At 26.6% G+C, this 27,939-nt stretch overlaps 1 protein-coding gene across 2 annotated transcripts; it reads left to right on the forward strand.

The window, feature by feature from the left end:
- LOC114129528 (sialin-like) lies at positions 1–27,515 on the forward strand. Of its 2 annotated transcripts, none has more exons than XM_050200538.1 (10): positions 1–455; positions 19,301–19,425; positions 19,564–19,769; positions 21,124–21,360; positions 23,254–23,338; positions 24,526–24,746; positions 24,820–24,969; positions 25,054–25,186; positions 25,269–25,510; positions 25,599–27,515. In XM_050200538.1, exons 2-10 carry the CDS (start codon positions 19,356–19,358, stop codon positions 25,806–25,808), a joined length of 1,554 nt encoding a protein of 517 aa, XP_050056495.1. In that variant the 5' UTR covers positions 1–455; positions 19,301–19,355; the 3' UTR covers positions 25,809–27,515. The 2 variants fall into 2 exon arrangements, with proteins under 2 accessions (XP_050056495.1, XP_050056496.1); XM_050200539.1 differs by lacking the exon at positions 1–455 and adding an exon at positions 13,670–14,236.
- Positions 27,516–27,939: the final 424 nt, after the last annotated feature.

A 27,939-nucleotide genomic window follows, 5' to 3' on the forward strand; every position in this document is an offset into this window, starting at 1 on the left:
GCGTTTCGCGGCGTTGGCGGCGCGGCGCCACCCGCACGACACGACTGCGGCACGGCCTGGCCGCACACCGTAGCACACCACCGCGCACAGTGTGCGTTTCGCGTCGCCGCCCGTTACCCCGTGCAGTCCTCCGACACGACCGCGGCGGCCATGTCATACGGCGGCGACCGGCGTGGACGGACCGACAGCTGCTGCAGTCTGTGCTGCAGAGGTCTGACGTGAGAAGCGACCTCGGTGGACGAGAGCACCGTACCGCACACACACACACGCGCGGCCACGGCAACGGCGACCGCGGAGGCGGCGTCGGCGGCGGCGGCAGTAGTGGCAGCGGCGGCGGCGGCGGTGACGAAGACGACGACGACGGTGGCGGCGGCTGCAGCGGCACCGTCTGCAGTGGCAGTGGCAGTGGCCGACCGGCTGCTCGGCGCTCGGGCACACGCACACCCGCGGAACAGGTAAATACCGCGGCCGTCCTCCGACCGCGGCCCGTACTACGCGTAATGTTATTGCGTATTATTAAATGCGTTTTATCGTGTATTATATTTCATACAAAAATATGTGTAGAATGTGTAAAATATATGAGGTACACTCACTCGTACCTGCCACCTTCCACCCGACCGGTCTCCTCGGCGGGAGGTTTGGTATATTTTATTTTATTCTGGAAAACACGAAAGTCTTCCCGGATTCCATAGTGTTTGTCACGACTGTAAGTCGTCGAGTACGACTATTGTGACGACGCGCGTTATTATATATAGATTAATCAATACAAATGGTGAAATTACGATGACGATAATAATATTTTAGATACTGTATGTGATCTCGTATTTTGTATAAAATCTTTAAGGTTTTTATGATCTTAAACGCGTGCAATATGCGTCTGATATCCGTCGACTATATGATATATGCGCTTATACGTGTCCGAAACACGTGTCGTGGAAAATACGACTGTCGTTGACCCACCCCCGTAAGACATACGACCCCTCTGTGGCTTTGTCGACGCGGCGTAAGTATCGAATTCAGAGCGTATACGATTTCGACTCGTCGTCACTCTGTTCGGTAATATATATTGTTTTATAGCATATGGTCAATGTCCGCGGTGCCCGTCCACACGTCATAATATACTATTATAAATACGTATTACAATACGATGACCTAAATCCCCGTGACCTTTAGAAAGTGAAAAACGATTTCGCGTCTGGGGAACCGACAGAATCGCTGATGTGATCTGGTGAGCTCAAGAGGAAGACAAGGAGCTGACAACCCTGCTCTCTCGGGTGAACTGTACTTTCCCGCTGTTCAATAAAGTTTTGTTACAATACACCAATCTTTAAGACGAGAAACGCTATAAAAACCTATAACCTATATCGGCACACTTGTGTGACACGACCATTATGATCCGTCTATGGCGTTTCACTGTGTTCGATTCACTTACATGGCGACTATATGTACAAGAGTATTATTATGTATTTCTCTTAGATCCACTGTTGTATAAACTCCCAACCGTTGTGTTGAACGTACGCTCCGCGAAAACTTTTAAGTTATAAGTACTAGAAAAAGTATTATCGCTTTTACTAATAGTAATAGTATTTTTACTGAAAACGCCGAGAGAAAGGGGAGTTAAAAAAAGCAAAAAACGTTTCTTTCGACTTTCAGTCACCTCAATATAATAATACATCGATTGTATACCAAATACATGTTTTAATGTTATACTTTGTACAAGTTTTTTTTGTGAATTTCTTTGCTAGAAAATCTTAATAACAACGAGACACATCAACTATTTTAAGCAGAACTATTTATAAGATATACTTTCTGTTTTCTGTAACTTAAATTTTGATAATTTAATGACTTAAGTTATCTTCAAAATATACAAGGAAATTGGAAAATCAACTTGTTTAAAGTATAATTATTTATTTATATCCATATATATATTTTAAAGTTTAAACTATGAAATGAGTATAATCTTAGTTTGTAGTTAGAGTTATTTGCTTTTAATAAAATTTTTATTTTTTAAAAATTTGGAATTCAGTAATTATACTGATCGTGATAAATACACTATAAAAGAATAATTATTTGTCATTAGTATAAATTGTTTAAAACTAATTAAAAATTGTGATTACTTCTCAGTGTTTTATAATATATTTTTAAATTGGTCAATTAGGGTAGAAATTATGAACTATCATTATTTATAATTATATAATATTATATTATTATAATTATTAATTTTATCATTATTACTTTTTGTGACGTTTATATGGTTTTTAATTCAAAGAATATTTATTCTTATAAATATAATTATTAAAAAATATTAAATTGATATATAATATTATAAAATTATAAACCATACTACACGTTGTCTATATAGATATATTCTACCATATGCGTTAAATACAAATTTTTAGACATAGGGGATAAGGTTTTTCTGGTTTTATTAAAATCGACAACGAGTGGTAGGTACTTACATTACTTCCACAGTTCTCTTTCTATTATTTCCTCGAAAACTACTCGTTCAACCCCCTCTTTATAAAACGTGTTATGCCACACTACACCATCCGTGTTTAATTATTGAAAGAAAAGACGCATAATTGTAAAATCGATAGCTCACTCTCTCCGCTCGGAATCCGAAATATTTTATATTTAATAATATATATAATTTATTCTAATTCGCGCACATTATAAAATTACCTAAAAAGTAAATATGCATATATTTTGATAAATTTAAAATTTTTAACTATTTTAATTTATATCAATTTCAGTAACACGAAACTATGGCTCATGTAATGTTTCTTTATGTTAAATACTTAAATACATCCAGGTCAGTACAATCGTAGCTGACTAAAGGTGACTAGACTTTAACAACTTTTTAATGCTATTGATTTATAGAAATAGCGTATTCGGACCTCATAATATATTAGTATTTAATAGATGACTTATTTTCATAAATATTTATATGGTTTTCATAAATATTTGGCGATTAGTATTGACCGGACAAGAGTTTTCAAAACGTACGAGTATATAACAAAATATTATTTTAATCAAACACATCTTACACGTGATTGGTTTACAAGTTTGGGTACATAAATTACAGTGTTATACTTAATGTTAATAATATTTTAATTTGTCGAGTTAATACAAAAATCCTATATAGGGTTCGTACAAAATATAACTTATTATTATTGTTATTATTAAAAAACAAGTGCGTATAGTTTCTCTAAAAATATATTATTAGTTATAGCTATTAAACAATTTATAGACGTACAGTTTAATCAACGGGTCAATTATCTTAATTTTGTCATCGATGGATGATTGCATTTAATAATACAGGCTATATTAACTATTAAAAGTTATTGTAATTAATTTGTTACTAATCATATGTAGAAATATATTTGCTATGTGCTAAAAGGATATTTCAATTAAACTTCATAAAGGAATGTTCAACAACTTATTTTATTACAGGCTATAAAGTGTATAGTAATTAATTACTGTGCCTATGATTGAAATTATTAGTATCAATATATTTAAAATAAATTTTTAATATCAGTGTATATATCAATATACCACAGTAGTGTATACTTTGTTTTTGAATTTGAGATCACAATGGCGTCCCTAATGGGTAGACCTAACAGGCCCGGCTTACCCGGTTTTTTAAAGGCATGACCCATTTAGCTCAAAATCAACCTTTCCCGTTTAGATCAAAGCCATTTTAGTCGTTTTAAAATTAAGTTGGCAATGGGGTTTTTAAATAATATAATATATTTTTATTTTTAATAACATTTTTGTAAAAAGTCATCACAAAAAACAAACTGTTATTTTTTTAAATTTCTACAACTACTTTTTACAAACTTATACCTAATAGTTTCGCTATATCTATATAAAATGATACGTTTTTTGTTGTATTCTTGTCTTTCCTTCATTTTTTTTTTTGTGTTTTGTTTTTAGTGGACAATAATACAATTATTGGTAATTTTTTTATAAGTTATTACTGTGATAATGTTTAAATGGATATGTATTTTTTAAATCTTTTGCGATGTATTTTTATAAAAAGGTTAATAAAAATAAAGATATATTATATTATTTAAAAACCATTACTAACTTAATTTTAAAATGACTAAAATTTGTTCAAAATGGCTAGGTATCTGAACGAAACGGATCCCGTCCTTTTTTAAACCTTTACCTAGTAGTTATTTTTATTACGTCATAATTACAATTTTATATTATTAATTTTATACTTATAATACGATACGAACTATGTATCGTAATAAAATCAATTGTAATTCTACTTTTGACACTCGTCACCAACATAAATAATTGCCAGAAAATAATCGAATTTAATACCTAGTTTAGTAATAGTGCCAACAACTAATTATGTGTAACGGTTGACAAGTGAGATGTGAGTGACCGAGAAGTTTGTTATACATTTGTTTTGACTTTATTGTGCTTTTGTTTTTTAATAAGCAATTTGCATATTTATCGTTTGTTTTATTTAATTCATAATAATATATGACAAGTAAACTAAATTAAAACAAAATTACTGTAGGATTTAGAAAATCTGTTACTACCATACCGTATAAAATGTATCCACCTGGTGACCGTCTGTCTTACTATGATATTATTTCTTATTGAACATTAAAACATATTGTAAATCATACATTTATTGTATGCAATTACTTATAGGCTATAGCACAGTTAATAATTATTATTTCATAAGTACACGCGAATAAAAACAAAAAAAAATATACAATTTCATTAACATCATTAAATAACACGCATTTTATCAGTTTTAACGATAAGTTAGATTATAAAAATGTAATACCAAAATTAAAATATTACGGGAAATGACTCATTATAATCAATTTTCAGCTATATTTTAAAATAAGTTAATGACGTTTGTAAAATAGGTACGTACATGAAATTGCATAAAATATATATTGACAATTCGAAAACATACTAACATGATTGTACAATAAAATAAAATGCAATTACAAAATTATAACACTTTTTCTGTATTTAGATCCACGTGGATACACTAGAGCAGTGGTTTTAAACCTGTGCGTCCCAGGGGCGTCTTCGGTTATTATCAAGGGAACTACGTTCGCAGTAGAAACTAAAAATAAAGTTGTAATATATTTTTCACATGAATATCACATTCCATTATAAGTTTTGATCTGTGAAAAGCAAGTTTTTGTTATCTTTTTTTCGCCCTATACATATGCGCGTGCGTGTGTGTGAGACAAATCGGCCGACGATAATTATAAATAAAGGCCATTTATGTTTTTTTGCGATTTAGAGTAATGAAAATAAGAGTAATTATATGTTTATGACGTTATTAAATAAAGGTAGATTAAATGATGTTGATTTATTTATTTTAATTTTTATTATGATCGTTATCCAATATCCATATAGGAGACGTATATTTGATTTCAAAATAAAAAGGAGCCGTAGACATAAAAAGTTTGAAAACCACTACAATAGACTAACCTACATATTATAAGATTCAAAATACAGAGAAATACCGATCATAAATAATTAAAATAAAATAATAATAAAAAATTTTAGCTTAAATAAGAGTGTAGACATAATATTGCCTGGTGATAAGATGTTAAATTTTTTACAGTTCGATGGTGAGGAGATAACAAACAAATATATTTAAATTACGCCTATAGCGATAACATTAAATAAAATAAATTAGGTATTTATCATAAATTCGTATTATATTATTTAAATAATCTTAAGTATTTCTATTTTACACTAAACATAATATTATAAAAATAATGTTTAAAAAACCGAGGTAAGGGGCACATATTACTCTATTAGCGCTACATAGAGATACTTTATAGCATACTACTCATATAAGTATTATTACTTGTATAATTTATATGTTTATTAAAAATTGAAAGAAATGCTTGTTAGAATAATATATTTTTTTAGATTTTGAATGAAACTGTGAATTTATGAACATAATATTGTTATTTTTATTATTATTTGGAATCAATAGTTTATTATTATAAAAATAAAAACTGATTAGTAGCTTGTGCATTATAATATAATAAACAAAAACAAAATTATATTTACCAATGTCCTATATATCTCAACGCTGGCATTTATTTATTAATAATAATAATAAAAAAATACTTAAAAAAATTATATCATTATTTTAATAATATATTTTTTATGTTATTTCAAAATGCAAACATTTAGTGTTTATACAATTTTGGTAAAAAACGTATTAACAATACAACTATGATTTATACAGTTAGATAAACAGTTTGATTCATTGCTGCTTTTATTCTTATTTGTATATCTCTTTAAAATAACCATATACTGATATACCCAGTATCTATTCAAATACAATGATTTGACATGTGTTGCATGTCAACTACGAAATAACGTAAATGTCACTGAAACAAGAACGTCCTTAGTGTTAAAATGTACAACTTAATTTGTGTAGGTGCCATCATTTTTATTTATAAACATAAAATTTATTTCCTGTATTTATTTATATTAGAATATTATTTTTAAGTTTTAACGAAATCTTGTTGATAGTTTTTGTTGTGACTAAATTAAACGTTCTTATAGTAAGTTAATAATGATATTTTGGCGTTCAAAAATAAAACCTTTTAATTATAGTAGTGTTATGTACCTATATGGTCTTTATAGTTTAAAAGATGTATGTGATATTGGGTATTAAAAAAAGTTCTTAAAACACATAATAGCCTTTAAATGAATAAAATATGTCCAGTTCGTTAACAGTAGTTAAGCAGTGTGAAATATAATCAATAATCATTAATCGATTTTAATCACCATGTTTAATGAGTAGATATTATTACAACTCTATAATACAATAGTCAACAATAAGTCTTTATAAGTTTAAAACCCATTATGTATTAAATATGTGAAACAGAGAAGCAAAATAGGTACATACATGCATTGCGCGCACACACTAGCGTTTTTGTTATTTGAATGATTTCTTTAGAATTTTGTTTACACGAGGGTATATAACATAATGGAACTTGGAAGTCGTTAATATTTTATTTAATGTATTCTAGGATGTCACGGTCAGGAATTTTTGCTGACGTCTTTTTAAAAATATAAAAATATGGTGGTAGCATGAACATGGATAAAAAACGTAAATACTTATATTATGTACAGTAGAATCGTATCGTTTCAGATAAATAAAAAATATGTTATTTAAATACATTGCACATTAAAAGCTAATAATATACCTACAGTAGATATAGTATAGAAGATTTTGCTTCAGTTATTTAAACTCGTGATAGTTATTTATAATTTATGATTTGAAAAATTGGAGTAAAAAGTATTGATTATGAACAATAGCTTTAAACACGTATAATATCCATATGACGTATTGACGTGTTATAGGTCACTTTTGTAGACTTATAGTTATCACCGTGATAATAATATAAATAACTAATAACTAAACAAAATGCATATATTTATATACATAAAAATAATAAACAATATTAATAGATATTTAGAAGAAGAATTTTAAATATTTTTTAAAGAAATTTAAAAAACAGTATAAAATAAAAGACAAAAATTTTGGTGGAAAATTGTTAGGTCCATTTTAAATCGTCTTAAAAATATTTAGTAGCTATAATAATTTTATTTTAATGAAAAATCATCTTTTATGATAATATTTAAATACAAAGAATTTACAAATGTTATTATTTGTTTATAAAATAAATTATTTTACATTTATCGAAATATACAGAAGACAAGTATTTATTTTGAGAACTAAAATACACATCATAACCTTATTTTTGCCAGTTGCACAACTTGTGCAAAATGCTAGTAGTTTGGTAGTTTTAACTTTTAAAACACGCTTACTGATACATCTATTTCAGTTTATTGACCATGTGGGTCACGGCATTTTTTAAAATCTATCAATAACCTTACTTATAATTAATTAATCACGGGAAAATTCAAATATTGTAATTCTAATTGAAACATTTTAATCAATGGATAACAGTGAATATAATTGTACAGCGTTTAGATAGAAAATTAACTGCTATATAAATCTACGAAGCCGAAAAGCTATGAGTTAACAATATTACCATCCATGATCACCAAAAGTAATCAGTTAGGGGACAAAAATTATCCTCATATTTTTGAATTTTCAAAGAAATACAATAATATTATCAACAACAAAATGTAGAATTTTTTTTTTTTTATTATAATTGGATAAAAATTGTTTATTCGTGTACTCCTATATAAATATTACAGTTATTTAATCTACCTTTGAATATTGACTTTTTACTGAAGCAAAATTATTTTTGGTATAATTGTGGATATCTAGTTTACTTTTATTCTATTTGATACTTACGGTATATTTTCCCCTGAACTCGTACAGGGCGTACTTGAATGGTTATAAACTTATAAATATATAATTTATAAATTTAAATTGACATTGGATGCTTAAAACGTAATAATTGGTTTTATGTATTCAGCCGGGGACCATTATTATAATGAAGGGAATAAATTAAATCAAATTAATTCAATAAACATTTATTACACTGCCCACATCTTATATCCTACGGTCGTAAGAAAATAAATAAATAAGTACAAAATATTTTAATACTTCCTACATAATATATACATATGTCATATACTTTAATAAATCAGTAGATAAAAAAAATTATATTACAAAGGAAATACACTTGTAGGTGTACCTAAATAAATTTTAAAACCTTTTATTTTAATTTTAGAATTGAAATTGAAACTGAAATCAAGATATCTGTTTTATATTGTAAGATTTGTATTCAACAAATACTTGAGAAAATATAAAAAATAAAAATATGCATCTTTAATTTCATATGTTTTGTGTATTATTTCAATATCATTAATGATTTATCAGTAGGTATGTTTTTATTCAAGAATAAAATATAATTAATGTTTTGAATATTTATCAAGATTTTAAATAGGAAGGTAATCATTTTCAAAAATAAAAAATTATGCTACAATGAGTAAATTAAATTACTTACTAATAAGATTTTTATTTTTTCCTAAAAACTTTTAGATTGATACAATGGTCCACAAGTTTTACATTAATTAAACGAAACAATGATACTCTTTACTATTTTTTTGGAATATCTAAAAATATTTATATTTATATAAAACAACATTTTGTTCTGGTTATTAATAATAATACGTATAATATAACGATTCAAAATGATTTAACAAGCATGATCATCCCCATTTTTCTCTTAATAATGCATTTATTTGAATTCTGATGTTTGGAATTTTTAATTGCCTATAAGTACATAAAGACCATTTTTTAAATAAAATACTACCCTTTTTCCTGTTTATGTTTAAGGAAATTATTTTTAATACGTTTAATTTTGTTACATACCTGAATCAAAATTTAAATTAGTAGTTTTTGAGTTAATTAACTCCGTGTACTAAGAACAATAGGTTAAGAAGAGTGGAAGAATAATGATTTATAAAAAATGTAAAACTTATACAAATATAATAAATACTAGATTCAGTGTTTTATTTATTTTACTTTTATTTTGGAAAATCATCTATTAAATAATTTTCAGTAAAAAAAGTTAGTTATATCACAGGAATAAATAATGAAAGGAATTAAAAATATCTTATAGATACATTTTTCTTCGGGGGAGGGATGTATTACCCCACCTTAGGAACCCCCTCCCCACACACACACTCCTGAAATAAAATCTTCAGCACATATACCGGAAAATTGTAACTCTGGAATATTGTTAAAATTTAAGACATTTCAGTGTTCAACAACGTTATTTTGATACGAATTAACTACTAGTTTTAGTTCAAGTGTATATATTATTATATATAAACCTGTGGAATCAACATACAACAAAGTTCTGTAGTCAATAAAATTCTTACAAGTAAAAAGTTCACTACGACAGAATCGATACATCCAATACAATAACATACTTCTATCCACCTCATACCACCCACTAAAGTAGATTTTCTATAATAGTATCCACCTATCGTATGGAGAATACTTGATATGAAATAATTAAAACACAATTAAAAACATTAAGCAGTGATATAAAATCTTTTTGTTTTAAAATACTAACAGTATTAGTCGAATATATGATAGTAATATGAAGTATAAGCTATGAAGTGTAAAAGAACGTACATTGTACAAGTATAATATTTCATTTTTTATTCACTATAACCAAAACATATTCACAGTTATCCTTCAAATTCATATAAGCAACTGCCAATTAATTCGTTAAAACAATAACGTTTATTATTTAAAAAAATAATTTTGTTATTAATATGAATTTATTGTATAAAATGTTATCTGCTTAAATATAGGTAATATGTAATGTAGCTATTGCCTATACAAGCTAGTACGCTGATTTACTACAGTATGTAAATATAAATATATATATATATAATATATTTTGTTTAAGAATTGATAAAATTATCATACTATCTTGGATGAAAACATAATACTATAATATTATACTAAATTATGTATTATAAATATTGAATTTCTTACGCCATAATATTTTAACATTTTACAATATTAGTAATTTATAGAAATAAAGACAATTTAAGTAAAAATGTCAGCCAATGACTTAGACGCCAATAGACATAATAATAAAAATATTTGTATTATCAAAGTGAAATATAATTTTTAAGTTGGGGTTTGAAATTTAAACATAAGTCTCCTTAATAGTATAATATAATAAACTATTTTATGAACTCACACCTTCAACACAAGCATTAGCTTAAGAAAAGTGTACAAACAATTATAAATAATGTTATATCACTATAGAGTATTGTATTCTGTTTGTTTGTAAAATACATATTATTCTACTCTATTGTATTCTATTATAATATTTGCTTTGACGTAGTGACGCTATATAGCTTAATAAATTTATTCATCATTGATTATGTTATATATATTTTTAATGTATTTACTATACAGAGTGTAACTCGTCTATTTGACAAATGGTATAATGTCAAATAAACGAGTTACACTCTGTATAATATGTTGAAATGACGAATAAGTAAAAAAATATTTAAATGCTTGGATAATTAATTATTTATTCTATGCAATAATGTATATATATAATTCTATGTTGAACTTAAATAATCATAATATTAAATATTAATAATATTAATATTAATATATTTTTTTTTTTTTATTAATATTAAATTTTATTATTTCAATACGTTATAAAATTATAACTTAAATTTATTATATCAAATCATATTTTATACTTTTATTGTTAAATAAATACTCCCAACTAGTCTTACTTAATAAGTTATTTAAAAACAAATAAATATTAGTTACACCTATGAATTAGGCACTTAGATACTTTATATATATATATTCTAAAAAACGAATATGTACGTTATAGAAAAAATATTATGCAATTAAATTATTATAGTATATAGAATATTAATAAAATTATTTTGATTAATTTGTCATTGGATTATTATAATGTATGTAGGTATTGTACTTGTATGTGTACATATAAACAGGTATTTATATTTTTAATGTATATTAAAATAATTATTTAAGTTATAATTGAACGATTATTAACCCGTTATGAAATACTATTAAATATTATGAATGTATGGTAGTTTGCCAATATTTTTTTACGCATTATGTCTTTGTAGTTTTAAAACAACCAGTATTGCCTTATATTGTGTATACCTACATACATATTATAAACTAACATATTTAATATTTCTATGGTTTAATACATCGTAAGTTTAGGTTTTTTTTATTTTTCATTTTTACATTTCTTTAAATATATGGTAATAGTAAAATTTAATACACCTAATTCCTTATTCTGTAAAGTGTCCCGACTTCTAAAATACAAGGTTAAGAATTATATTTTATGTGACATTTAGCAGATTAATTGACCTCGTAAGAATAAATACGTAATAATGTTTTATTCTAACCTTATTCAATTTTGATTTACACAAATATGTAAAGGATCATAGTATAATAATGTTTAAAGTATAATAATTACATAGCTAAGTACAAAAACGAAACATTTATAGTCATATAGCCACGTGATATAATGAATAAACCAACAAAAACTATTTGACTCTTAGTTCATGTAGGTTGTAAGTTTAAGTACTATATGTGTAGGTTTTAGATACGTTCTTGTTGGTACCAATTTTCAATAATCAATAAATAGAATGTAAATAATGCTGAAAACTATAAGAATATTATAATTTAAGCTATTATAACAAAGAATTGTTGATAAGTATGTGCGTTTCAAATATTAAAATCTGTAGATATTCTCAAAACAAAATTACTAAAAAATTTTTAAATATCGTTAAACGATAATCAGGATGGTTACATTCATTGGAATACCTATTTTCTTTCCCATGTCCTAAAAACCTTAAATTATACACACAGATTTAGATATATGTATGCATAGACAATGTATTTACAATTTGAATATACGCCTGTTTTCTCTATTGTACTTATATATTTATATATTATATATATATACGAAAAATTTTAAATTAATAAAAATAGTTACGAAACAGTCCAACTTAACATTCGGGCTAGGTACCACATTAAACTATTATATAGATAGGTCTTACTTATTAATTAAATTTATTATGGCATTCCTAATGTTTTTGTATAGATTTAGTTTCAACAAAATTTGAAATTCATTTATAATATGCATTTTACAATTTAAATATGAATTAAAAAGCTTTCTGCAATTGCAAAAATAATAAAATATAATACGAAACAAGTTTAACAATAATAAAAAGAAACACTCGACCAATATGTCGAGTGAATAGCGACCATAATTTTCTTTTGTGAAGTATTTTAAGATGCGTATAAAAATTCCGGTAACTGCGTCGTTGACGAAATAAATCAATTCTGCAGATCGATAAAACGGTCAAACACCAAAAAACCATTTGGAAAAAGGTCATGTTTAACAACGATCTGGTATAAATGTATAATATATTGTATACTATATTATTATACAATATATATTTACCCAGAACCGAGAATAGTAGGTGTATAATGTACAGAGTGTCCTTCGTGCATTTGATATTCGTCCATACCTTCAGCCCGCCTACACCAATAGACTCACGTTTAAACTTTAAAGCTTACACGACCGATTTCTAAAATATATTATTTATATTTACATAAAAGAGTTAATGGTTCCAAAAAATGTACGTAATTATTGACTATTTGGTATTAAAAATACAACGCAGAAAAACGATAGTTAAAAAAAAATATATATATAGTTTAGATGAACTCGAACTAAATAAATAATGAACTTTATGAATTATTATTTTACGGTAACGAGTGGAGACTGTCGATAGTTTCTATGTACAGTATGCACATAATACAAACGGCGTAATACCCGATTTTCCAAAATCGTATTTTTCAAAGATTCGTTTATATAGCCATATCGAGGTTTAGGCGGGGGGAAAAGGCATCGGTTATGACAATGAACACGGCGAATCGTCCTGTATAATGCATATTATTATTACACAAAGGTACCCTACGTTGAGAAATCCTGAACGATTGAAAAAACGATCAGCAGCAGTATCCGCATGACGTCGGCGCAGCCGTGTACCTATATTATATATTATAGGTATACCTAAAATGCGTATAATAATAATAACGACGATAATGATATAAAATGACTATTTCATTATGGATCTCTCGTTGTCGTGTGTGGGTACACGTTAAAGTGAACCCAAGTGTGCGGTCGGTCTTACTTTTTTTTCGAGACTCGTCGGCATACTGGTTTTCTCCCCGCCGCGCAGTCCACTCTCGCCCGCCGCCGTGGCCGATAGTATATGGCTGCCGTTGTGCCCTATTACGAAACAAAAAAAAAAAACAAAAAAAAAAATTACGCCGCCGTAACGGGTTCCTCCGAGATAGTCCAACGGATATGGAATCGTATATTATAATGATTACTATTTTGAAGTTCGGAATCGGGATTCCGCCGAGTGCCGAGTAACCACACACGACCAGCCAGCCAGCCAGCCGCGTGTTGGTCTCGCCCCGTCCGTCATCGCCGTCACGCCGTCGTCCGTCCGTGCGCGACGTTCGCAGACCGCAGTGCCAGTCGCGCCGTGTGCTAGTACACGCGTATATTGTGCCCGTCCAAAACTCGTCATTTTTATTTTTTATTTTTTTATTAAGTCGTACAATTTTTTTTTTTACGTTTTTATTATTCAATGTGCCGTGTGTATTATCGTGTTGACGACAATAAAATATAATTTATAGGTAATACTAATATATTATATTATTATAATCTAACACTTTATTATTATTTACCATCGATTCGGTGAGTTTCCCGCGAGTTCGACCGAACGTCTGAACGTTTTTTTTTTCTAGTGACTTTACCTACTATCGTAGGTATACGCTTATATAGTATGTAAATTTAAATATAAAGATGGGATGACACATAAAATATTAACAATCAAGTAATAACTGTAAACGAAATATAATTAAATATATACCTAGGTATGTACTCGATAATATTATATTATGTTTAGGTACGTATATGACATATTATTATTGTTTTATTTGAATCTGATTTCAGACACATGGGTACGCGTATTAGATTGCTGTACATGTAAATATTATGTATTTATTCTGCAGGTATTCCCGAACTGAATGATACCTATACTATAGATTTTATAATCTGACGAACGTCGTAATTTCTCGAAATAAACATCTTGGATACCTACCCTGCATTAATTATCTATCTATTTATCTCTATCTACGTATTAACGTATGTTTTATCGCTTGTTGTAACGCTTCTTCAATAATATCCCAACGGATTTTCGGATAGTACCCATGTGTTTATTCGTCGTGCTGACATGACTATACGGGTTTTTTTATTTCAACAATTCTCCATTTAAAATCTGATTATTAATCATTTTCAGTGTTAGTTTAAGTGCAATTGTATTTCATTAAGTTACGCTCATTATTAATTTTAACACTTTAGTTAGTAGTGTTGATACATTTTTTTTCAAACAAATTCGTTTGATAAGATGTCTTTCTTTGAAGATTTTTTCGTTTTATTAATTACTTTTTTCCTTTTTTTATAGTTACTAGTTTACAGACTATAAGATATCTCAACAGACAACAATTACAAAATGTTATTGATTACTTATAATAAGATTTCTTTTATTAATATTATAAATAATATTGAAATAATTAGATGATTTTTTTCAGATTTATAATTTGATTTTTAATGCAATAATAATATACTTAAAAATCTAAGCTACTCCCGAGTCCCGATACTAATTTTAACTGTTAATAACGTTATATATACTATATTGAATAATTAATTGTAAATTTATAAATACAAATATACAATTTTTAATTAATTGTACTTGATAGTTGGTATACAGTATACATTATACAAAATATTTTGACACAATATTGTATAGATAAATTATAACATTACGAGTTGTTCGTAAATTAATAATAAATTAATAATTCTAAAAATAATTTGAATTATGCGTGAACTGTTATGATATTTACAATGAAATTATACAGTTATACGCATTATATTAATTAGGTAAAGGTAATACGCGAGATTTCATTTAAATTTCTATAATGCCTTTAATAAATTTACTTATCTGTATTATAAAGCATGAATTATGTAATACCTATAGCTAATTCCTATATCCGATATATTTAAATCTGTATTATAAAGCATGAATTATGTAATACCTATAGCTAATTCCTATATCCGATATATTTAAAATGATATATTTAAAAAATATAAATATATATATTAATAAAAACCTAAAATGTAGATAAGGTAATAAGTATATGACATTATTTATTTTTTTAAAATAGACTTAGCCTTGGTCAGCATTATTAATACCTAAATCACTGATGTCCGTTTAAAGACATAATGTAGGTTATATATTTTTTATTTCATTCGGATTAAATAGGTTCAAACGTTACTTTAAGAAAAATTTAGTGAGTTCGTTTTTTGTGACACTTTTTTCATTAACCAATAATATTAGTATTATTTAGCAAGTACCTATACACAATGTTAAATACTATGTATACAATAATGCAACAGGTGTCGTTTGTTGTATAGACACGCGTTCGTATAAACTAAATCATAACTTTATTATATTATAACGTTTGTGAATAATATTATTTAAATATTTTTAAATTGTGTAGTGAAAGATATTTTATTAAGATGCTTTGACATTTTATACTAAAAATTAATTAATATAACTATTTTACAAGAAGAAAAAATAAAAATATTAAATAACTCTAATTTATAGATTGTAAAAATAACCAAGAATAATTTGTAAAAAATAATAATACTGATATCGATTATTGCATTTATGCATAACAATGGCACATGGCTATAAAACATAATATGGCTCTATTACTTAGTAAACCTACCTACGTAATATTATGTGTAGTGACTATAGTGTGTACCAATTGTGTATACGTTCATTAAGTTCATCGTTTAGTTTTCAACATTAGACTTTACACATTGCTTACATTTTTTGTAAAAATTATGTTCAATTGTTTGTCCTAATTAGAAGACAAATAACCTCTTAATATATGTTTTTATTTATACAATTTCTTAATACTGACAGTTTTTATTTTATTTGTTTATTAACCTGTCATATATTGTCGTATATTTATTTATTTAATTATTCAACCAAAACAATTTCAATTAAATAATTACAATAAATTACATTAATATTACTACTTATTAGCGATCATACCTGTAGGTGGTAAACACTGTTCTACTGATCTATCTTACTCCTAAAATAAAAATAAAAGTTACCCTTATTTCTTTTGGTCAACTTTACCTAGGTACTTATCGCTTTCAATCATCAAATTTTCAAGATTTAAAAGATATTTAAATTGTTTAGTTGTGTGCATAAATAAGAGTAGGTATATACTTAAAACTTAATAATGATTACAATTGTCTCAAAAACTGCTTACTGAAAAACTCTAGAAAATCAATAAAAAAAATTGATAGTATAGAACTTAAAAATAATTATATAAAAAGGATACTTGTACTATACGTACACCCTTCAAAAATATGTCATTGTGCTAAATAATTCTAAAAGTTGATATTAATACTTATAGTTTTTATTTTTCTCACCTTGCGCATATCACAAAACGATCTCAACTTTAGTAGGTCAACACAGAATATAAAGCATAAAGCATAATATAAGTTTTATCTTGCATCTCTAGATTAATTTGGTATAAACATATAATATACAATATACGTCATATACAATTGTATACGTATACTGGTATTAATAGTTTAATACGTTGTTAGGTTTATTCAGTAAATCGTCAGTAATTATGTGCGTTTTTCATTTATTTCCGCACATATTATGGTATCTGATCATATTACCATGACAAAACAATTCGTATACCGTTCAAAATTAAGATAATTAAGATGAATGCACTAGGTGTGTAGGTGTATTGTATATATATTATATATTATTATATTTACACGAAACTCATTATAAAATAGTTTAAAATTACTAAAGTATTTAGTTCGTCAGCTAAATTAAGCATCAGACATAATTATTTAATTATTATGTAATATATTATGTAGTATCCGGAGTAGTATCTATTATAAAATAACCGATAAATATAAAAATGTATTAGTGGGAAAAAAAAACTAAGGAAAAAAGCTACGAAAAAAATCCAAACTTGTATGTTTTGATTACAAATGTATATCAATAATAATTGGAATTTCATCTTAATACCTACTTTTGAAGTATTAAATTTTTTTTTAGGTTTACTTTACTATCTTTTTTTATTTATATGTTAATAGTTATCTGTTATCATATATATCATATAATATATGTACACTAGGTATATATACCTATTATTATTATACGTAACATTGTAACATCAATTTTTTTTATTTGATCAAGCCTATTTTAATTTAAGCCATATGTACCCGTATGGAATTCAACAAAAAAAATTTTCATTTGTTTATACTTTTATAAAATTGTCTTGGTTTACATATCCTATATTTAAATATTGGTAACATAAATTACTAAAATTTTCAAATTACCATAGTTCCCATATCTTTCAAATCTGTTTTCATGGACCTATATTATTCTTAGTAGGTACGTCATAATGTTAAATAACTCAAAAACTACTCGTTTGAATTTTGATTTTGATACGTTATTATTTTCTGATAAATTATCGTCTAAATAATTAACTGCATAAAAAGGGTTCAAATCAGATTTTAAAAATTGCATTATTTTTGAAGAAAAAAGGGATAAATATGTTTTACGAATCACTACGAAGATGTAAACAAAATACAATTTTTTTTAAAATATAAACTCGACTTGTACGCATTGTGAAAAAAAATATTAAAATACTTTTTGGGTGTGATTTAAGCATTACTTTTTAGTTTAAATAACATTTTAATATAATTATATAAATATCATATACACATAGATTAGGTATATTATTTTATAGTCTAATATATCATAACCTATTCATAATCCCTATCATCCGTGGCCCGACGGTTAAAAATAGACAGGCAGCATCAATGAGGTTTGTTTATTCTCACGGTATATTTGCATTTTCGAATTTAGTTTTGAATAAAATGTACTAGAAATCGTCTTTATTAAAAGTTATCAAACCTAGACCCTGACTCAATAGTCATAAGTCATTAGTCATTACCATTACTATTTACTCACCAATTGCCTTATTGCTACACAATTTGTACCTATAAGTACCTAACTTGTTTTATATCGACGAAATTTTCCATTCGATAATTCGATGACTTCATAATATTTATTGGTCAAACCCATACAGTTCTAAAATGAAAATATCCATTTGTAGAATACAACAAAAATAAACTACGTAATTATGTTAATCCGGCAGTGGCTTTTTTTCTGATTTTCCGTAGTGCACATATTTAAATTTAAGTTTAGTTACTGTCAATTCGTCCAAGGTATGGTGATGAATGTTATATAGTACTACTATAAAGGCGGTGCACATTTATAATTTTGTAGTGTACAAAGTGTGTCATATTACTCACAAAAATAGCCACTGTGTTGATGTAATTATATTTTAATGGTTCATTCCCATATTTTATTTGTAATATAATAATATTCTACACTGTGGCACGACCATACTGACTATTGTGCTGTACTAACGGAAATGCATATTGCTGAGTATTAACTTAGGTATTTTTGATGGCATTTTAAGTAAAAAAAAAAAAAAAAAATATGTGTACATTATGTGTAGTACTAATTGTTTTAAACCCCAAAAATAAGGGCTGAAATAATGTTTATGTTATTGCTCTGTCTTTAGATAATCTACGCAGTTGAGCACATTAGTTGAAAGCATCACAAAGCGACTATCTATCATGGACGTCCAAGATAATCAAATATTAGGAATGGAGAAAAAACATAAGCTATGCTTTAGAAGCATTCAAGGTATGTGTAAAAATAATGTCTAACACTTAGAATTGGTATAAAATACAACAAATGTGTATATTCATCAATATTACTATAAGTTTTAGCTCAAGGTTTTTTTATTTATTTAATTTTTTTCAACAAATGTTATTATTATAGACATGATACCAGCTCGTGCGGTATTATATTTAATGTCATTCAGTGGATTTTTGGTCAGTTTTATGATGCGTACTGATATCAATATTGCCATGGTAGCAATGGCCAAAATGAGATTACGGTCTGAAAATTCGTCGAATTTAACCGAACTTTATTGTTACACGTCGGTTTCTAATGGTACACAATCATTTGAAGATCAAAAACCAATGGTAAAGTATAATAACATAACTTAACATCATAATTTATTAGCGCCAATAGGGGCTTAACCCCCCCCCGCCAAAAAAAAACCATTTCAATAACCTTGCCAACATTTTTTCTACGCGTTGTGTTTTATAATAGTTAATGATGCGGACAGCAGAGTAAAACATTTGTTATTGTTTGTATTGTTTGTAATAATAACTTATAGATAATAAATGTATAGCCATTTATGAAAATTATATGACAATATTTTAACAAGAGCGGAGAGAATTAATATGTTAATTTTTAATAACGATATAACGGCAATTATAAAATATGCAAGTGTGATATTGAGCATTAGTTTTCGTATTTTCATGAAAGTTTTTATTTAAATAAAATTTCGAGCAGTTTTCTTTTCTGATTGATTATTATAGGGTACGCATTATTTATAAATTACGAATTTTCGAATTTAATATGACATTATAATATTATAATGTTTGTATGTTTATATATAAGATTCTTTTGACATAAATTGTTCAAACAATGTCATAAAAAACATGTTTTAAGACGTACATTTTGAAAATATTAAAAAACACTTAGATAAAAAGCAGCATTTCCTAGTTTATTTAAAATGATCTAAGTAGGAATCACATTAGGTACCTGTGAGCTCAGCCACGTGCAAAAGGTCCTTTCATATTTTCATATATGAGGATAAATACTTATTAGTTATTTCATAATATGTTCAAGCCATATTAGCTCATTATAATTTTGTATCTATTAAGTTGAAAAGTTAATAAAATTTGTTTTGTAATTTTGTTCTGATTTTTACTTAGCTCTAAAGCCATTCGTGTACATAATGCATATCATAATATATTATTATAAATATAATTTTGACATTACAGTTAAAAATAGATGAAATAATACATAAGAAAAAAGGTGCACCTAGTAAATTTTATTGTAATTAGGGTATACGTATCACGTATGCATTTTATTAGAAATGGAATGCAACGAGGAACATTCTTTGTGTTTTGTTTTTACTTCCACAGTTGCTTCATTGAGTAGTTGGAGTTTTATCCCCCACTCCCCTTTCAAATCTCAAACACTATTTGTGCCTACGCTTATTGACATCTATTGCAAATTATTTATTTTAAATTTAAAATTATTCAATTACAAATTTAGCTACCTACTTGAAAATAATTTTAAAATGTAATGTATATAGGCATAATTGTTGATTTTACTGTGTAGTATAGGAAATATCTAAATACCTATTGGGCTATAAATGCATATTTACTGGTATTTTTATGAAACTAATAAAAGTTTTATTAAAAACTATTATAAAGAGTAAATTATATTATTTTATTCTTATTTAAATCAATATGTTTTCAGGAAGAGGGCGAATTTGATTGGGATTCTACAGTGCAATCTGCAATTCTTGGTTCATTCTATTGGTGTTATATATTGTCTCAAGTAGTTGGCGGTGTCTTAACACAACGGTTTGGAACCAAGACGGTTTTTGGGTTCTCACAATTAACAACAGCAATTGCTTCGTTGCTCATACCTCAGGCAGCTTCATTGCATTTTTCGGCAGTCATAGCATTGCGATCACTTCAAGGAATGGCATCAGTAAGTATAAAAAAAAAATAAAATATCTTAAGCATCGGTGTTTGTATATTAATATTTAATATTACCTAATATAGCTTAATAGTTTTTTGGTTATATTATAATTTGATACTTATGCACTATAAGGTTGTTGCATAATGTACCAAATCGCATTAAAATCATTCAAATTTATAATTCTGTATTTAATATTATATAGGTATTAAATAAAGATAACTATTGTTAACATTCTCAAAAATAGTATTATTGAAAAAATTCAAGTTCTATCAACTTTTAATAAAATAACTGATTTAATTCCTAATTAATTCTGGAATAAACTACTACAAAATTACACCGTTTCTAAAAGTCCATATGTAAACTGCGGTAAAAAAATTAACACTATACAATCTTTGACAAAACTGATAAGATACATTATAGGTATTAGGTACAAACTGCCGAAATTTATAATTTATATTATATTATATACATATCGATACAATAACATATATAGGAGGTATAAACATGCATCATAATATTATATAGGTACTTATTATGTGTTATTGTGTACATAATATATCGTTTAATAATTATGTAATGTAGTTGGATACAAATTTATTTTTGAATTTTAACGCAATGCACTAAAAAATATTATACTAAATTTAACAAGTGATAATTTTACTTAGTACGTGCTGTTTCGTTTAATATTTTATTCAATATGGAACTTATAAAAATGTTTAGCCAAGACGACAAACAATTAATAGTTAGTGCTACACAATTATAAATTTAAATTTAAATATAATTAAAAAATAAGTGGTTGTTTAACATTGAATTACTCAAAGAAAACACGCAGAGCCAAATTGGTTTTAATAAACGAAAATATTACTCTACAAGAAAAATAATTTTCATCTCGGCCAAGCGTGATACAGGAAATTACAAAATTTGGACCTATTGAAACTTTATATGAAGGAGACACAGATGAAGGAGAATTGTTCCTTATGTATATAAAATATATTGCCGCGGTTTGTACCTGTAATGTATCTTATCGGTTTTGTCACAAATTGTTTAATGTTAATTTATTTTTTACCACAGTTTACAATGTTTACATACAACCTTAATTCATAGTTCCTAATTTTTTCTACATCTTCTTCAGTACAGGTACACTTGCACTTGAAAATTAAAAAGTCATGATATTATTTAATTTATTTTTTTTAATGCTTAAAAAAAATAGGATTGTAAACATGGGCATAACTTGGGCAATTTTTATGGGGACGGCAAACATTATTTGATGTCGATATTCCGTATACTTAAAAATACTTAGAGACTAAATATACTTAATAAGTACATTTTAGAAAATATCAAAGGAGCAGTAGTCACTCTCGCCCCCTCCCTCACCAGTTTACGTCTATGATTGTAAAGTTTATGAATTAAGAGTTAGGTACCTATCTACTCATGAAAATTTTTCACTAGTATTATAATATGACTATTGACTAAGTACCATCAATTATAACAAAAGTTGGTTTAAGACAGTTTAAAGTCAAGTTTGTTTAATCTTAGGATTGACTATTCACATAGGTAATAAATATTTTATATGGAATGTTTTATACTTACTGAACTGTTATTGTTTATTATTTACCTAATACTATTTTCTATAATTAATTGCTTTCAACTTTTAATTTTAAATATAAAACTAATATAACAAAATAACACCATACACCTTCTTAAGTAGATACTTATTAAAACACAAAATAGTGAACCTAACTAAGAGAAATTTCTTTGTTTTATTGTTAGTGTTGTAGATAACTAAAAATGAAAATATTTTGATGTGTAGGTATTGGCGTCTGGTACCTACACATTACATACTTTTCCTGATATCTTCTTGACTGTACAATGTTGATCAAATTTGTTTTTGTAATTTTCCAGGGACTTACTTGGCCAGCAATGTATGCACTTGTTGGTATATGGATACCATCCAACGAACGAACCAGGTTCATGTCATCATTCCAAGGTATGAATTTGTTCCGAATCACAACGGTGCTTTAAATAGTATTAGATTATGCCAGTTTGAAAAAAATTAAAGGTCACTTTGAAATGTATTAAACTAGGCGATTTAATGTGTGACCCTTGTAATTAAAAGAAAACCATATATATCAAGAAACTTTCGAATCATAGGAATGTTTAAGACTTCTCTGGAAATGAGCCAATTTGAGTATTGAATTTCGAGATGTCCCTTGTCCATTATTTGGCATTATATACCATTCAGATTTTATTTCAACATACCTACTATATTATAATGATATTATATCTGCTATAAAGATAATACTTACTCAAATATATTTGTTACACTATATGCATAAATTATATATATATATATATTTATATGTATGTATATTCATTGTTCAATACGAGTATTGAGTATATGTATATATATTTGTATATAGAAATAGAATTGGTATTCTGTTAAACAAACTATGGTTTTTTTATCAATTTGTTATACATATTATGAGTAGGTAATGATTTTGGGAGACTATGTTTAACATTTTTATTTATAGTGAAGGTTATCTACAATAATTCCAGTTACTACACATGCAGTGGTGTAGCTGTTTTTTCTAAATTTTATTTTACATTTTAAATTAACTTAATTAATTTTATTACAATACTTTTTTTTTCAAATTTTTATTCAGCCTAAATTTAGGAAAACTATTAAAGTACTTAAAATTAAAATTGTATTGTATACTGAATACTTGTTATAATTAATACAATACATTTTAAAATTAATTAAAGATGAAATTAAGAAAACTTTTATTATTATTATTTTTTATTTTTGTATAAATTATATCAAAAGTATAAATAATATTTTTTGATATGTATCATTAATAATTACAAACAATTTATAATTTTATTTTCAATGTGAACTTAGATTTTTTTAACTTAATTTAAAATATTTCATCATTAAAATACCAAATCAAAATTATAAATTATAATTTCAACATCCAATATTAATTAAGTACCTAAGTAAATGTATAGTTAGTCTTTAAGAAAAATATTAAAAAAAATTGATGAAGGTATGAGTGATGATGTGCAGATGGGAGGTCGCAACGGGTAAACAAGTATATTTATCTATCTGTCTATTTGTGATATATGTGTAACTGGCATCTAGGTTAGGTGGTAATTGAGCTGTTGCCTGGGTGACAGGGTTTAGTTTCGGGATTGGACTGACGTACATGGTATGCGGCTTCATTATTGGCAACTATGGATGGCGAGTGGTGTTTTATATGAACGGTTCATTGGGTGTCGCATGGTGCTTGCTGTGGTGGTTACTAGCTTTTGATCTGCCTCACAAACATCCAAGAATCACTAGGCGTGAACTGAATTATATCAATGCCAACATTGGAGAAAACATCATAAACACAAAAGTAATATAAAATATTACAAATCTCTTATTTTTTATACACAATTTATTTATAAAATTGTAATTTTGTTAAATAGGATTTAAAAGTCCCATGGTGTTCTATTATGACTTCCATTCCAGCATGGTCTATTGGTATAACAACATTTGGTCGGATATGGGTCCATTATACATTTATAATATACGGTCCATCTTACATGAAGACAATATTAGGTTTCAGTATACAAAAGGTTTGTTTCTTTCATAACTTTTTTTTTATGCTAGATACTAAAATAAAGAACATCTATTATTAAAAACAATATTGCAATTTATAGAATGGATTTATGAATGGAGCTCCATTTTTGTGCAGTTACCTGTCTTCTGTTGTGTTCTGTTATGCAGCTGATTTCATAATAGCTCGTAATCTTATGAGCTTAACTAATGTTCGTAAAATGTTTACAGCTATATGTAAGTAATTGGTGTTAATTTCTCTAACGACTAATTGTATATAATTAAATAATAATACGTGCATATTTTATTATTTTTTCAGCTCAAGTCATTCCAGGACTATTAGTACTGACCATAGGTTATTTAGGTTGTCAAATCACATTGATTTTGATAATTTGGTTTGTAGCAGTAACACTGATAACTGCTTCATATGCTGGAGCAATGGCAAATGTAGTTGATATTGCACCAAACTTTGCTGGACATATATTAGCATTTGCACAAACTATACATATGTCTGCAAGTTTTTTGTCTCCTCTTGCTGCAGCCATTATGCTCCAAGACAACGTAAGAAAGTTTAATATAGTTATTTTTTCTATAATATTTTGTACATATTTTTTTGAATATTATTATTTATTGACAATTATCCATTTAGCCAACTTTGGAGAGATGGCGTAGAATATTTGCTGTGACTGCTTGTGTAGCCTGTGGAACTTATGTAATGTACCAGTTTGGTGGTACAGCAAAAGAGCAAGTCTGGAACAATCCAAATCGCAAAAATAATTCGGGTTCTGTTCGTGTTTCACCTGAAAATAATCAGCTTATTGTCAACAATAAAACTGATCCAGAAAGAGGAGATGGTTAGAAGTTGAGATAAAACTATTCAAGAAAATAACAATGGCGTACTTAGGTCCCCCACATATAGGGGCAAAATCAAATTATTTTTACGAACGTTAATTGTGATATATAATATAATTTACAACAAAAGAGATAATTAGCGCCGATTACAAAATCGGAACTTCAATAAATCTCATCATTCCAAATAAGACAGTGTTCTAAACTTAATATTATATTTTATTATAATTTAAAACAAATTTTAATGTTTGTAATCATAGAATTTTTAAGTGTGCGACCTTGTGTCCTCTAATACGAATTAAGTAGAGTAGATATCTCAATCAATTACTATGTATATTTATATAGGTGTTTTATTAGAATTAAGTTGTAGTAGAAAATGTATGGACATTTTCTATAAAAAAAAAAAAAAAAAAAATGAACAAGTGATTGGACAGTAATAAGTTGTTAAACCTATTTATTAGTATAATTTTTTCCATCAAGTATAAAAAGCCATTTTAAAATTTACAACCTGGTTATCTCTATACTTGTGCTCATATTTTTAGTTAAATGTTATTTATTACTAGAATTGTAGATCAACAATGTGCCTTACCAGATTCATTTTAGAAAGTTTTTTGGATTCAATGATGTTTTTCAATTTTAAGTTATCATTATTTTGTTGCATATTTGCATTTGAAAAAAAAAATAAATATATTTCTCTAGTAATACTATTATATTAGAGTATTATAGTATTACTATTATTCTAAGTAAAATAATGCAATGGACAGTTCTAAACATTATTTTTCAATTGATTAATTATTTTCACAACTCAAAAAATTAACTTTAAATATTTGTATTAAAACAAGTCTACCTCCACTATCTAAATATAATGTATTTATTTTTCAGAATATATATATATGCCTAGATATTGTATTTAATGAGTTTTTTTTAACTGGGCAAATGTAGTAGATTGTATAACCTAGATTAGAACTCTATTGTGCTTGTTTCAGATTTTTTATTTTTATAAAATATTTATAGATGAGTTTTATTAAAATGTAATAATGATTAGGGAAATAATTTAAATAAAATGAGATTTAATAATATAATAAATATCAAACTAATCGTTTTTAAAGTTAGCAATAAAAAAAAAACCATTTTTAATAAATAAAAACCCTTAGATCAATTTGGTTATTTGTGAACATTTGATCAAAATTCATCTGGGTATTTTTAATTTATTTAACACTAAATACTGCTTAAAAAAAAAAAAAAAAAAATATATAATTGATATTATTTATTTCATTTTTACTACCTAGTTTATATGTTTATAGTTCTAAAAACAAAATACACTAACAATGTACTTACTTCAACTGTAAATATGTACACTAAACATTTTTTTGAAAGACATCTTGATTTTATTTATTTATTACAATAATTGAAATATATATTTTTAATAGATTTATCAAAACTTAATTATTAACATTATAATTTTAGCTGTAATTGTGTTATGCATATGATTACTACTAAACAACACTCGTATAATATTGCATGTAATATTCGAAGTTTGGTATGAACATTTATAGAATTACTTTTAAATGTATTGATGTATTAAAAAGTAAACGAAATCAGATCATGTTATGTTCTAAAATGAAACCTTTATTTACTTTTGTTAAAAAAACCATGTATCAAAATTAATATTGTGTTCAAATGTTCGAAAAAAAAATATAATAAATTTAAAATTCTATATTGCACCTTTTAGGTACTTATTTTAAATGATTGGTCATTGACTTGAAGCCTCTGTAGTGTTAACTTATTTTTTATATCTAAATTAACAATTTAATATATTCTTTGTAATATTATGATGAATCATTAATCTTTATTCGACCTATTATATTATTTTACTTTGTCTTAGTACAGACAATTTATATTTTTGTACATTCATAGTCTAGAACTTTTCTTTATATTTCAGAAGCTATGTTATGCAATACTTTACTAATTTCACCTTCAAAATTCATTAATTTATTTTCGAACAGATACCTGTTAGATAACTAAGGTCCACTACATTCATTCAAAAACAATCAAGTAGCTTATGATTTATAAATATTATATAAATACTAACTAATTAATTTATGGTAGGTATAAATATATTATTAATCCGAATACACAAA

This window comes from Aphis gossypii, chromosome 2, assembly GCF_020184175.1.
Source record: "Aphis gossypii isolate Hap1 chromosome 2, ASM2018417v2, whole genome shotgun sequence".
Lineage (NCBI taxonomy): Eukaryota > Metazoa > Arthropoda > Insecta > Hemiptera > Aphididae > Aphis > Aphis gossypii.

Coding starts and splice junctions, on each gene's coding strand:
- LOC114129528 (XM_050200538.1), top strand. CDS start 19,356: ATGGACGTCCAAGATAATCAAATATTAGGAATGGAGAAAAAACATAAG. Junction 21,361..23,253: donor CACTTCAAGGAATGGCATCA/GTAAGTATAAAA, acceptor GTAATTTTCCAG/GGACTTACTTGGCCAGCAAT. Junction 24,970..25,053: donor TAGGTTTCAGTATACAAAAG/GTTTGTTTCTTT, acceptor TGCAATTTATAG/AATGGATTTATGAATGGAGC.